The following is a 12,952-nucleotide window of genomic DNA, read 5'->3' as shown; positions in this document are numbered from 1 at the left end:
TAGTGAAGGTGATAGAATTCCAAGCTGAGCTGTTTCAAATCCTAAAAGATGATGCTGTTAACAGTGATGTGTTCAATATGCCAGCAAATTTGGAAAACTCAGCAGTGGCCACAGGATTGGAAAAGGTCAGTTTTCATTCCAATCCCAAAGAAAGGCAATGCCAAAGAATGTTCAAACTACCGCACAGTTACACCCATTTCACATGCCAGCAAGGTTATGCTTGAAATCCTTCAAACTAGGCTTCAGCAGTGAACTGAGAACTTCGATCTTCAAGCTGGATTTAGAAAGATCAAAGGAACCAGAGACCAAATTGCCAACATCTGTTGGATCACAGAAAAAGCAAGGGAATTCCAGAAGAAAATCTACTTCGGCTTTGTTGACTACACTAAATAAAGTCTTTGACTGTGTAGATCACAACAAACTGGAAAATTAAAGAGACAGGAATACCAGACCACCTTATCTGCTTCCTGATAAATGTGTATGCAAGTAAGAAGCAACAGTTAGAACCGGACATAGAACAACGGACTGGTTCAAAACTGGGGAAGGAGTACGTAAAGGCTGTATGCTGTCACCCTGCTTACCAACTTCTATGCAGAGAACATCATGCAAAATGCCAGGCCGAATGAATCACAAGCTGGAATCAAGATTGCCGGGAGAAATGTCAACAACCTCAGATACGCAAATGATACCATTCCAATGGCAGAAAGTGAAGAGGAACTAAAGAGCCTCTTGATGAGGGCCAAAGAGGAGAGTGAAAAAGCTGGCTTAAAACTCAACATTCGAAAAACAAAGATCCTGGCATCTGGTCCCATCACTTCATGGCAAATAGATGGTGGGGAATTAAAACAGTGACACTTTATCTTCTTGGGCTCCAAAATCACTGCAGACGGTGACTGCAGCTGCAAAAATAAAAAGGCACTTGCTCCTTGGAAGAAAAGCCATGACAAACCTAGACAATGTATTAAAAAGATTTAGGGTTAAGGCAATTGAAAAGGTGGAATAGAAGCTACCAAGTGGTAAGAAAAATCATAGTCATTATTGAGATGAGTGAGAGTATTAAATGCAGTGAAACAGAGCTGCCTCTATGCCAAGGCTGCCTGAGCAATACAGAAGAAAGCAGAAAGGGGGAAGAACAAATAATTTTTTGAACACCATCTGTGTGTAATTATGCTAGATTCTTTACATTATTTCATTTGATCCTCACAACTCAGTGAGGTCAGTGGTGGTGTCCCACTTCCAGAGAAAAGAAAGAGACTAGGAAGACAAGCACTTTGTCCAAGGTCACATCTGGGACTTTGATTTCAAAATGTGTGCACTTTCCACTGCCCAGTGTTCCTTAGGAAGAGAACATGGACAAGGAATCCAAAGCGGGTTTGATGTTCAAGAAAGAGGTGGTAACTACCTTCCTGAAAAATCAAGCAGTTATCCTTTGCTGAACAAAGACAAGGACTGAATAAACACTATGTTTTGGTCAGTTGTGATTGTGGGTGACCTTCCAGGAAGCAGTTTACATAGAATGATGATTGAGACCCGGATTGCAAGGGCTGCACTAGTAGACAGTTGTAAAGATACTAGACACAGCAGACGTTGACTACTTCATATGGTTGGCATAAGAGAAAAGGAGAGAGGGATTATAATCCAGTTCAGTTACTCAGTCATGTCCGACTCTTTGCAACCCCATGAATTGCAGCTCGCCAGGCCTCCCTGTCCATCACCAACTCCCAGAGTTTACTCAAACTCATGTCCATCGAGTCGGTGATGCCAACCAGCCATCTCATCCTCTGTCGTCCCCTTCTCCTCCTGCCCTCAATCCCTCCCAGCATCAGGGTCTTTTCCAGTGAGTCAACTCTTCGCATGAGGTAGCCAAAGTATTGCAGTTTCAGCTTCAGCATCAGTCCTTCCATTGAACACCCAGAACTGATCTCCTTTAGGATGGACTGGTTGGATCTCCTTGCAGTCCAAGGGACTCCCAAGAGTCTTCTCCAACACCACAGTTCAAAAGCATCAATTCTTCGGTGCTCAGCTTTCTTCGCATTCCAACTCTCACATCCATACATGACCACTGGAAAAACCACAGCCTTGACTAGACCGACCTTTGTTGGCAAAGTAATGTCTCTGCTTTTTAATATGCTATCTAAGTTGGTCACAACTTTCCTTCCAAGGAGTAAGCGTCTTAATTTCATGGCTGCAGTCACCATCTGCAGTGATTTTGGAGCCCAGAAAAATAAAGTCTGACACTGTTTCTACTGTTTCCCCATCTATTTCCCATGAAGTGATGGGACCAGATGCCATGATCTTAGTTTTCTGAATGTTGAACTTTAAGCCAAGTTTTTCACTCTCCTCTTTCACTTTCATCAAGAGGCTTTTTTAGTTCTTCTTCGCTTTCTGCCATAAGGGTGGTGTCGTCTTCATATCCAGTAGAATATGGTAAATCTTCAGAACACTTTTCAGAATAATGGAGGCTTGAGCATTTGGCAACAAAGGAGGAGATGTCAGACAGGCAGGATTTGGAGTATTGAAAAAACAGTGTAACTGATGAAGAATTATTACACTGATGAAGTAATAGGCAAATATTACTTTACCTAGAAAAAGTAATAGGCAAATATGCCTTTGATGACATTCCCAGTTTTTTCATCTTTCCTGCTTTTCTCCACATGTTTCTCCTTGCCTTGAATGTCAGTGTTGTTTGGTAACATTTTGACTCTTGTACTTAATTTCATAAGTGAATGAATCAAATCTTGTATATTGCCTCTTCCAAAAACCCATCTTATTATCATTTCATTACTTGTTCTAGTTTATTCTTATCCCCCTCCACTACAGGTTAGTGATATGCTTTAGGAAAATTAACTTAGGGCAGCATTTCTAAGTTTGATCTATACAGCCACTGTGATTAATCTGGTGTCTGACTTTCTTTTTTCTTTCATATTTTGTGCTTTTTACCTTCTCTGCCTTCTTGTCTTTTATAATCCACAAGTCAGTCTTAGGAACATACACACATACTTCACCAAAAAATACACACATACACAGTTTCTACATAGGAGTAAGAGACTTTCCCGTCATCCAGAAGTTGTGTTTGGACAACGTATAAACAACACTAAACCAGTAAAGATGACTACAGTAAGTGAGGCAGATTTGAAACTGTTTTCTTACCAAAACAATCTCCATGCAACCAAGCACATTATCTGGATTACTTTTGTCTCCCTAGGGCCAAGCACTCAGTCTAGCACTTAGTAAACACTGAGTTAGTATTTGTGGAATAAATCAGATGAATGAATGGACAGGGAAAACTTGATTAAATTGTTGATATTATGAACTTCAAAACAGAATGGGTAGCACTGGTAATATTGCACAGGAAAAAATGAAAATAGTTGCTTACTGTCATGAGTTAAAAGAAAGACTGTAACCTTTGTCTTGGTAATGATTCATATCTTCCAGGATGAATATTGTCTGATAAGGATGTAAATAGCCTAAAAACAGTTGCTACTTTTAACCAAACCTAGCATAGCTTTTTTGCAAATAGATATTTATAAAACCTTTTAAAAATTAATGAAAAACAAAACTAGACATCTGACTCGGAGATTATCTTTTAACTCATACTAACTTATAAAGTTAGTGAGCATTTTAATTTTTAATGTCTTTGATTTAAATACTTTATACTTCAAATATTGCTTTTCTCTGATTTTGATGGACTTATTCTTTCATGTTCTGTGGACTGATAAATAGAAGAATTGGTTATAGAGCAATTAATCACCAAGTATGTAGATACAACACTAAATCTTTTATTTCTCTGATGCCTCACAGACACATTTCTGGAGACTTCTTCAGATGTTTTACATGTTGGTATTTGTTCGTTGAATTGGAAGCATTTATCAAATATTAATGGATCTTAATGGAAAAATTCACTCTAGAGGCAGACTCTTCTTTAACTAGTCTTACTGAATATGTTTTTATTAACTAGTCTTGCAAACTTGCATGAAAATTAGAAGGGGAAAAAATTTCATTCCCAGGTATATTGAGTGCTTCTTAAATTCAAGAAACCTAATTGCCTGGGGTGTTTTTTCTCTGTTGTCTTTAAACACTTCCGTTTAGATTGTGTATTATAGAGACTTAACACCTTTTTAATATTCTTCCTGCCTCTGACTTTTCTCATTCTGATAGTTCTAGTTAACAGTAGCAGTAAAGTCATATGATTCTTGCAGGGAAAATTAAAATGCTTCTGATTTATTTCTAGTTTAAATATTGATATTTTTGCAGAGTTTTAGAACAGATTATAAAGGCCAGAAGGTAAGAGGCGGATTACTATTTTCTAGTTCTCACTATTGCTCTTTGTGTAGTCCCATTTTCAGGGAGCAGTATGAGTTTCTCTCTGTCATGCTGGTACAGCTCGGGTATCAGTTCAGTTCACTCTCTCAGCTGTGTCTGACTCTTTGCGACCCCATGGACTGTAGCATGCCAGGCTTCCCTGTTCATCAGCAACTCCTGGAGCTTGCTGAAATTCATGTCCATCAAGTCAGTAATGCCATCCAACCATCTCATCCTCTGTCGTCCCCTTCTCCTCCTGCCTTCGGTCTTTTCCAGAGTCATTTCTTCACATCAGGTAGCCAAAGTATTTGAGCTTCAGCATCAGTCCTTCCAATGACTCAGTACTGATTTCCTTTAGGATTGACTGGTTTGATCTCCCTGCAGTCCAAGAGACTCTCAACAGTATTATCGAGCACCACAGTTCAAAAGCATCAATTCTTCAGCGCTCAGCTTTCTTTATGGTCCAACTCTCACATCCACACATGACTACTGGAAAAACCACAGCTTTCGAGATCAGACGAGATCGGGTGCGTTCAGGGTGGTATGGACATAGACGAAAAACCACAGCTTTGACTAGACAGACCTTTGTTGGCAAAGTAATGTCTTTTTTTTAAGCTCAAGTATATTCTGCGTTAAGAGGCAAGACATATCAAAATACATAAAGCTTAATACCGAAAATTACATTGGAGCAAAAGTACTCAGGAAACCACTACAAACTGCTTGAACACCCATAATTTCTGTGGAGGTGAAATCATGTTATAGTAACGGAATTGTACAATTTTATTTACTGATTTTCTTTCTAATGAGTTTTTCAGTTCTCCATGTTATGATGCTGTTTGCCACATGGAGGTTTTCCATTACAATGCATGACAAATCAACTACACTGCAAAAATGTTTCATAAGAATAAAGCAGCTGCCACATATTCCTGTGGTTTCAGTGCAGAGAAGTATGTTGCTCATCCAAAACACTAGCTCATACAACTTTCACATACTCCGAAATTCCTCAAACTGCCTAAAACTAAATGCCACTAACCCTCTACAGCTCACATTATTGATTGAGAGATACATTAAAACATTGAAAGTAGAAATAAAGTTATGTATTCTTTCCCCAAAGGGAAAGAAATACACATTTGAAAAGAAAAAAACTGTAATTTTGAAGAATCTTATGAAACTCGGTATCCCAGGTTAACAAGAGGAAGTCGAGTTAGCAAATGTACATTTCTCTTTTAAGAAAATTGATAAGAGTAGGAAAGAAATTGAAAAGTTACAGTCTGTTTTGCATAAAATACTTAAGTATGTTTGTAGGGTACAGAGAAGAATTTTAATAAGAATTTGAAGCTGAGGGCAGAGTTGGGGGGTAGACATAATGGTGGAACCAGGGTCCCAGAAGAGACACAAAGAAGTGAAAGTGTTAGTTGCTCAGTTGTGTCTGACTTTTTGTGACCCCATGAATTGTAGCCCACCAGGCTGCTCTGTCCATGGAATTCTGCAGACAAGAATACTGGAGTGGTAGCCTTTCCTTTCTCCAGGGGATCTTCCCGACTCAGGGATTGAACCCGGGTCTTCTGCATTGCAGGCAGATTCTTTACCGTCTGAGCCACCAAGGAAGCTCATACAATAGAGTGCACTGTCCCTTCAGTTGTGTCCAAGTCTTTGCAACCCTATGGACTGTAGTCCACCAGGCTTCTCTGTCCATGGGATTCTCCAGGCAGGAATACTGGAGTGGGTTGCTATGCCCTCCTCCAGGGAATCTTCCTGACCCAGGAAACGAACCCATGTCTCTCATGTCTCCTGCATTGGCAGGTGCTGGGAAGCCCATAATCAAAGAAGTGAGATCATGGTCAAATAGAGAGACACATTATCTTCTGAGGCTGGAAGAAAATAAGTGAAGAATAAATCCTGTGGACAGAGGAGCCTGGTGGGCTGCAGTCCATGGGGTCACAAAAGAGTTGGACAGGACTTAGTGACTAAATAAGTGTGGCTATAGGTAAGTTTGTAAGTAGAAGGGAGATTTTAAAATCATGCCTGACAATTTCATTTTCCAATAAAGTTGATGTTTTCAATGAATATGATATTGGGTTCTGAAACTAAAGAGATGATGGTTGAGTAGTGTGTGAAAGAAAGTGGTTACAGTCATTGAGAGTATCCAGAAAAGAACCTAACCAAGTGCCAGAGAAAACTGACAAGTAACCCAGATGAGGCCAGAGATCATGGATTTGTAATGGTATCAATTTTTGAAGTTCCCTTCTTCCTCCCACACTCCTACCCTCCAGTACTTTTCAGCCATCCTGTTGTAGGTGTGGAGAAAGCAAGTATGTAGCACTGATCTCAGATTGTAGTTTTGATGAATAGGAAAGTTAAGACAAGGATGCAAGAGATTCTGAAGTGTGCTGGTGAAAGGTTAGTTCAAGAAATCAGGAAAATATAATTGGTAGCCAGTAAAGGAGACATCTTAGGAATATAATTGGTTGTCCTAATGAAATGTTTCTTTTGTCCTTCCCTGAAAGTTGTATCTTCAGTTCTGACATCTCTTCTAGGTTGCAAACCAAAATTTTATTTGGGGGAAGGGAGATCTCCATTTGGATGTCACTAAAGCAATTCACTCTCTCAAATCTGAGATTTAGGTGATCTCTTCCTAATTACCCAGAATTGAAGTCTGAAGTTGGCTTTGATGCTTCTCTTGCCCTTACCTCCCATATCTAATCAATTGCTAAATACTTCATTTGTAATTTCTCTTACCCAGTTGTTTTTCTCCCTTCCCATTGCTACCAACCCACATCAGGCTTTCATTACTTGCCTAGACTGCTGCAATCATAACCTTCTTAAACAGGTCTCTGGCCAAGTGTCTCTTCCCTCAAACTAGCCCATCCTTTCTCCAGCTACAAAAGTAATCTCACTAAAGCTTAATTCTGATCAGAGTAGGCCTTTGTTCAGAAACCTAGTGACACCCCCGTTTCCTATCATGTGATTTTGCTTGAAATTCAAAGCCCTCCTAATAGAGCCCCAACCTGCTTACCCAACTTATTTCTCTTTTGTGTCCTTGTGTTCTCTGTTCGCTTGTATCATTGTGGACTGTGCTTAAAATGCCTTTCCTTTTCATGTTTGCCTGTCCTAGCCTTCAAGACCCACTTCTAATGTCACTGCCTCCTTAGAAGTCTTTCTTAACCCCCCAGAGGTACAAATAATATCTTCCTTTTACAAATTCCTATAGGTGAGACCCTTCTTTTGGACTGTATTATCTTCTACTTTGGTAGAGGTATCTATATAAAAATCTCATTTTCTTTGCTATTCGGTTTCTTCCAGCAGTGTGGATAACAAGTATAACAAATGATCAGAACTGCACAGATTATGTCAATTCTGAAATTCAACATTGGTTCTAAACAATGGTTGTCCATTAGAATCACATAGAAAGTGTTTAAAAATTACTAATATTGGGGAATTCCCTAACGGTAAAGTGGCTAGGACCCCACACTTTCGCTACTGTGGGTGTAGGTTTAATCCCTGCTTGGGGAACTAATGTCCTGCAAGCCTCATGGCATAGCCAAAAAAATAAAAATTACTTTGTGTATATATATACATACACACACACACACACACATCTGTATATGTATAGAAAGAAAGAAGTCGCTCAGTCGTGTCTGACTCTTTGCTACCCCGTGGACTGTAGCCTGCCAGGCTCCTTCATCCATGGGATTCTCCAGGCAAGAGTACTGGAGTGGGTTGCCATTTCCTCCAGTGGATCATCCCGACCCAGGGATCAAACCCGGGTCTCCCACATTGCAGGCAGACTCTACCATCTGAGCCACCAGGGAATCCGTGTGTGTGTGTGTGTGTGTGTGTATAAAATGTATAATACCTGATTCAAAGATTTTAACTGAATGGTCTAAGATGGAGCCTGGACATATATTTTTAAGTTCCCCAAGTGGTTGTAATATGTGCAGACAAAATTGACAACCACTGTCATTGATTCTAGTGCAGTTATTAGTGTGCTAGATAAAGATACGCTAAATCAGTTAATTTAGCTGTATCTGCCAGGATTTGGTTGCTTAGAGGCATTTCCTAGGTTTCTTCTAAAGTCTGCAGTAGTTAATGATGTTGGAAGATGCTTTTTGGCTATTACAGAAAGGATGAATTAATTAGAAAAAATAGAATTGTTTTCATTAGCATGTTTTACTTTGTAATGGCAGATTTCAAAAATTATTTGAAGAGCATTGACAAGTGGGCCTTTGAAATCATAAAGTCTACTCAGTTCTTAAAATGAATCAGACATGTGAGCTTGTGTGCTATGGTGGTTAGAAGTGTAGACCTGTGGGTACTTCTGGGGCTTATTTGCTCATCTCTTAATAACTACATGACCTTAAGAAAGTCACTTGAGCCTCACTTTGGAGTTAACACTTGGTGTAACTTCACAGAAAGGTGGAAAATCAACAAGTTAGTTTCATAAAGAAAAGTTTCTTTTTACAAACTTGGAAATCACTGTAGCTGCTTATGTTTGACTCTGGCTGAGATCCTGCCACAAAAGGAATGGCTGGGAAGAAATTGGCATTCTTCAAGGCAAACTAATTCACTTGCTCTAATTTACAAAGCCACCCATTTTAAAGTATCTGAATTTTAAACTGAGCTCTGGCCTCTTGTCATTTGTTTCCTTGTCAAACAAGAGTAAAACCATGTCTGAAAGTGAAAGAAAGTGAAGTCGCTTAATTGTGTCTGACTCTTCGCAACTCCATGGACTGTAGCCCACCAGGCTTCTCCATCCATGGGGTTTTCCAGGCAAGAATACTGGAGTGGGTTGCCATTTTCTTCTCCCGGGGATCTTCCCCACCCAGGGCTTCAACCCAGGTCTCCGGTATTGCAGGCGGATAGATGCTTTACCCTCTGAGCCATCAGGGAAGCTCTGGATGTTGTTTTTAAGTAAACAGTAAACATGGTTTACTTAAAAACAACATACAGAGCAGCTACTTAAAAACAACGTCCAGAGCAACTTAGGGAAGTGCCATGAAGGAGTTAATACCTCTGCACATGGCCCACTACATGTTATTTTATGGAAAAAGAAAAGCTCTTCCAAAGGCTGACTTTTTTTGTTCTTTCCCTGTGCCCCTGGGGCCACTGTGTTACTTCAAGGAGGAGGCTAGGAGTCACAGATTAGATAAATGTTTTTAGAGAAATCACTGACATATATAGTTGAATAATCATGTACCTTCTCCCCAGTAAGAAACACTCAGGGTAGAAAAAGAGTTATGTTAAATATGAGCCCTGAACATACAGATGATATCCTTTTTGAAAGTTTATACTAAAAAAATTTTCTTTAATATCTGAGAGGGATGTTTTGTAAAATGCCTTGGGTTTGTGTGAGGCCTCAAATTTCTGAAAATAGATGACATTTTGACCCATTGGGTTCCTTACTGGTCACAGCTCTGCTTTGTTTCAGTTTTGAGTGTGTGTTTTCACAGAGGTCATCCTTTTATCATTTAGCACTTGTTCATGTAGAGAAGGAGGGAGAATCCCAACTCATTTTCTTAAAGAAGACATAGTAAGGGTAAAGCGACAACGGTTGCTGCAGTGCAGGAAGGAGTATCCAGACTTGGTAGATAAGCAAGATACCTCTGTGACAAAAGGCGTCCACTTTCAGCACTGTTCTTAACCAGTGTGACCCTGGATGAATCCCTTACCCTGCCCACCTCACTTGTCAAAAGGAAGCTAGCTGGATAGGTCACATTTGAAGAAACTAAGTGGAATAGCCTCTCCAAAGAAGACTGTGCAGTTAGACCTCATGTTTCAGATTTCTCACTTACTCAGGCCAGTATTAATAAAGATGCCTCATCTGTCCCAAAAGACGTTTGGCTTTGTTTGATTCTAAGCCCCTGAAATGTCAGGAACTGTAGTGTCTATTCTGTTTTCATTGGTAAAGTAACAGGCATAGTGCTTGTGCGTGTAAATATTGAAGGTACTTCCTTTTAACAGAAGTATTCCTCTTACCTTCTCCTTCCCAGCCCTAACTTCTGAAGGATGAGAGGGTGTCAAAAAATTTCTTTTAAGCCCAGCATTATCTTTTGGCAGTCCCTGCATATTCATCACCTTTATGTGTGGTAATCAGCATAACAGGTTTCCCTACTGCAACAGAACTCTTTATGAACCTAGTAATTTCTCAAATCTGATAATACAGAAAAGTGTGGCTTTTCACTTCCTGTCCCTTCCTCCAACCCCAAACCATAGAGAAGCACACTTTCTGGTGACATTTATTCACATAGACATTCTCACAGCATTTTTTTCACTTAAGATTATACTGAATATGAAGAGTGTTGTTCAGTGTCATTTTACAGCAGCCTACCAGCTTGATTCTGCAAGTTTAGGAAACTCTTAAGAGTTAGTTACTGCTTCTTAGTGTTGATGGTCAGGTTAAGGGATGTCTGTGCTGTTTCACTGAAGATAAGTGCCTGATGTGATCTTCACACATATCACCCAGATTATTCAGGAAAGGATCAATCAGACCAGGCTGCGATTTCTGGTGTTGCAAGAGCTGCATTGTATGCTCCCCAGTGGAAATGTGCAATAAGCAAAGCAATACAGCCACATTGGGAAAGCCATTTAAAATTCCAAGTTAATTACTGGTTTTTAATGCACTACAGGAGATGGATAACCTTGAGTCCCATCAGTTGTTTACCTCCACTTGTTCAGTAAACTACAACTTTAATTCTTCATATAGCTTTTTCTGTTGATACGAAACAAACCAGTGACTCACAGTCATAGATAACTTTCTTCTGAGGCTTAATCAAGAGTTTGTATAGCTCTAAATCCGTGGATATAAGGATTTATAAAAAGGCCACTTTTAATTAAGAATCTCTTGTTTCAGCTGTCAAACTTTGAAACTCTTCCCAATTCTGTGTACAATAATTCCTGTTAACCAGATGTTGTTTGATAGCTCAGTAATAACAAATAGAGGGTACCTGTCCTAGCCTGACTTCAGACGCTCCTTTTGATGCATAGCATATGTGGAGCAGTCAGCTAAATAAAGGTCTTATCAATAAGATGCAGTTTGACACTTCGGTTTTTTTTCTGTTGTCATGCCGTTGACCATATGGTAAAGAACTAGTTATAGAAGGCTGCCTTTCTTTTCAGGATAGAGATTTGAATCAGTGGAGTTCTCATGAGGCTTGTTTGTGATTTATACATTTGCAGATTACATCGTTTTTGTTAAATTATATTCTCCAACATAAAGACTATTTGTGGTAAACTATCCTTTTTGTGTCACCTTTAGAGGTTTTTATTCATCTTTAAAAATACACAAAGGAAATAAATGGAAACATAAAAATCTTTTGTTTTTACTCACTGCCAGTCACATTTTCTATTGATTAAAGGCATTTCCTACATAAAGCACACTGTTAAATACCAACTATGCTTATATTACTATTTTATTTAAGTAGAGTAGTTATTTGGGCCCAGTTATTGTTTCCTTTGATATTCACTATTAGAAGTTGTTGGACTGGAACAGAGGTTTGAGTCCCTTTAAATATATAATAGGGTGGGAGTTCTTTAATTAAAAGGTTAAACAGGTGATTAGCATATACATCTGTATATGCATTTAAAGTACTGAAAGGAACCTGGGGACTCAATTTAACAAAAAAGGGAGAGGATTGATAAGATTCTGAGGTTTTACTTCAAAGATAACTTAGATGTGAAAGATTTTACATCATGATATCTTTCTCTGAAGATGTTTTTTTGTTGTGAAGTAATGAATTTGAACAGTATATTCTGGGGCACTGAATTTTAGGAAAATGAGAAGCTAGAATTATGGATATAGGGAAGAACACCAGTCTGAATAAGGAGCAGTTAGATGGCGTCTATTAGGAAATAATAAAGAGACTTGGAATTAATTGAGAACCATTTTCAAGAATATGAAGGAATAACTCTTTAAGTGCTGCCTCTCCCTCGCACACACACACACCCTACCACCTCCATATTCTTCAAGGGCCATTTACATTATATATAAGAAACAATGTCCAGGATTTAAAGCCTATTAACCATTGCAACATGCTACACACATAGAGGAAAAGAATCTCCCTCCTTCAAGGTCATGGAGGTAGTTTATTAACTATCTTGTGTAAAGGGTCCAAATCACTACCTTAAGAAATGATCTTGAGTCTGTTTTCTTAGATCTTTTACCTTAATGGGAGGAGACTGAGAGGGAGTACAGCTTTGCAGCTACACTCCGTTACTTTGACTGACCTAAAAAGAGTAAGAACACACCCCATTCAAGAACAGTAGTAACCAACCAGAAATACACAGAAATAATGACCTATATTAGTTGGACTGTAGAAATTCTAAAGTGCTCTTCCTTTTGGCCAAGTGTCATTTTCATATTTAACCTGTGAAGCTAAAGTACTTTTGCTCCAGAGGAAGGCACCAGGCAACCACTTGAGGAACAGCCCCTTGCTCCACAGTTTCCTCTGCAGGACTGGAGCGAATTAAAGCTACAGACCAAGCCTGCTCAGTGGCTCTCAGTCCTACTCACCCTTGGCCAACACTGAGTTTCAGGACAAATGGAAGTGAGGAGGAGAAATGGAGAAACAAGTGGTAGATCTTGATTTAATGCTTGGCCTACCTAATGAATTTGAAGCTCATCTCACCTCACTGATAGATTTTCTGAAATATT

The 12,952-nt window shown here is 39.2% G+C and overlaps 1 protein-coding gene across 13 annotated transcripts in view; it reads left to right on the top strand.

Annotated features, from left to right (window-relative positions):
• RPAP2 (RNA polymerase II associated protein 2) overlaps positions 1–12,952 on the top strand; it is a 108,391-nt gene that overhangs the window by 61,774 nt on the left and 33,665 nt on the right. The window contains exon 12 of one of the 13 annotated variants that reach the window (XM_043878894.1): positions 6,106–7,907. The exons of the other annotated variants lie outside the window; for them this stretch is intronic. Within the exon in view, the coding sequence (XP_043734829.1) occupies positions 6,106–6,151 (46 nt within the window). The 3' untranslated portion in view covers positions 6,152–7,907. Of the gene's footprint in view, positions 1–6,105; positions 7,908–12,952 lie in introns of those variants that run through there. 13 annotated transcript variants of the gene reach the window in all.

Source organism: Cervus elaphus, chromosome 20 (assembly GCF_910594005.1).
Source record: "Cervus elaphus chromosome 20, mCerEla1.1, whole genome shotgun sequence".
Taxonomy (NCBI): Eukaryota; Metazoa; Chordata; class Mammalia; order Artiodactyla; family Cervidae; genus Cervus; species Cervus elaphus.
Note: the sequence above shows the minus strand (reverse complement) of the source record. Positions and strands in the feature narration are given on the sequence as shown.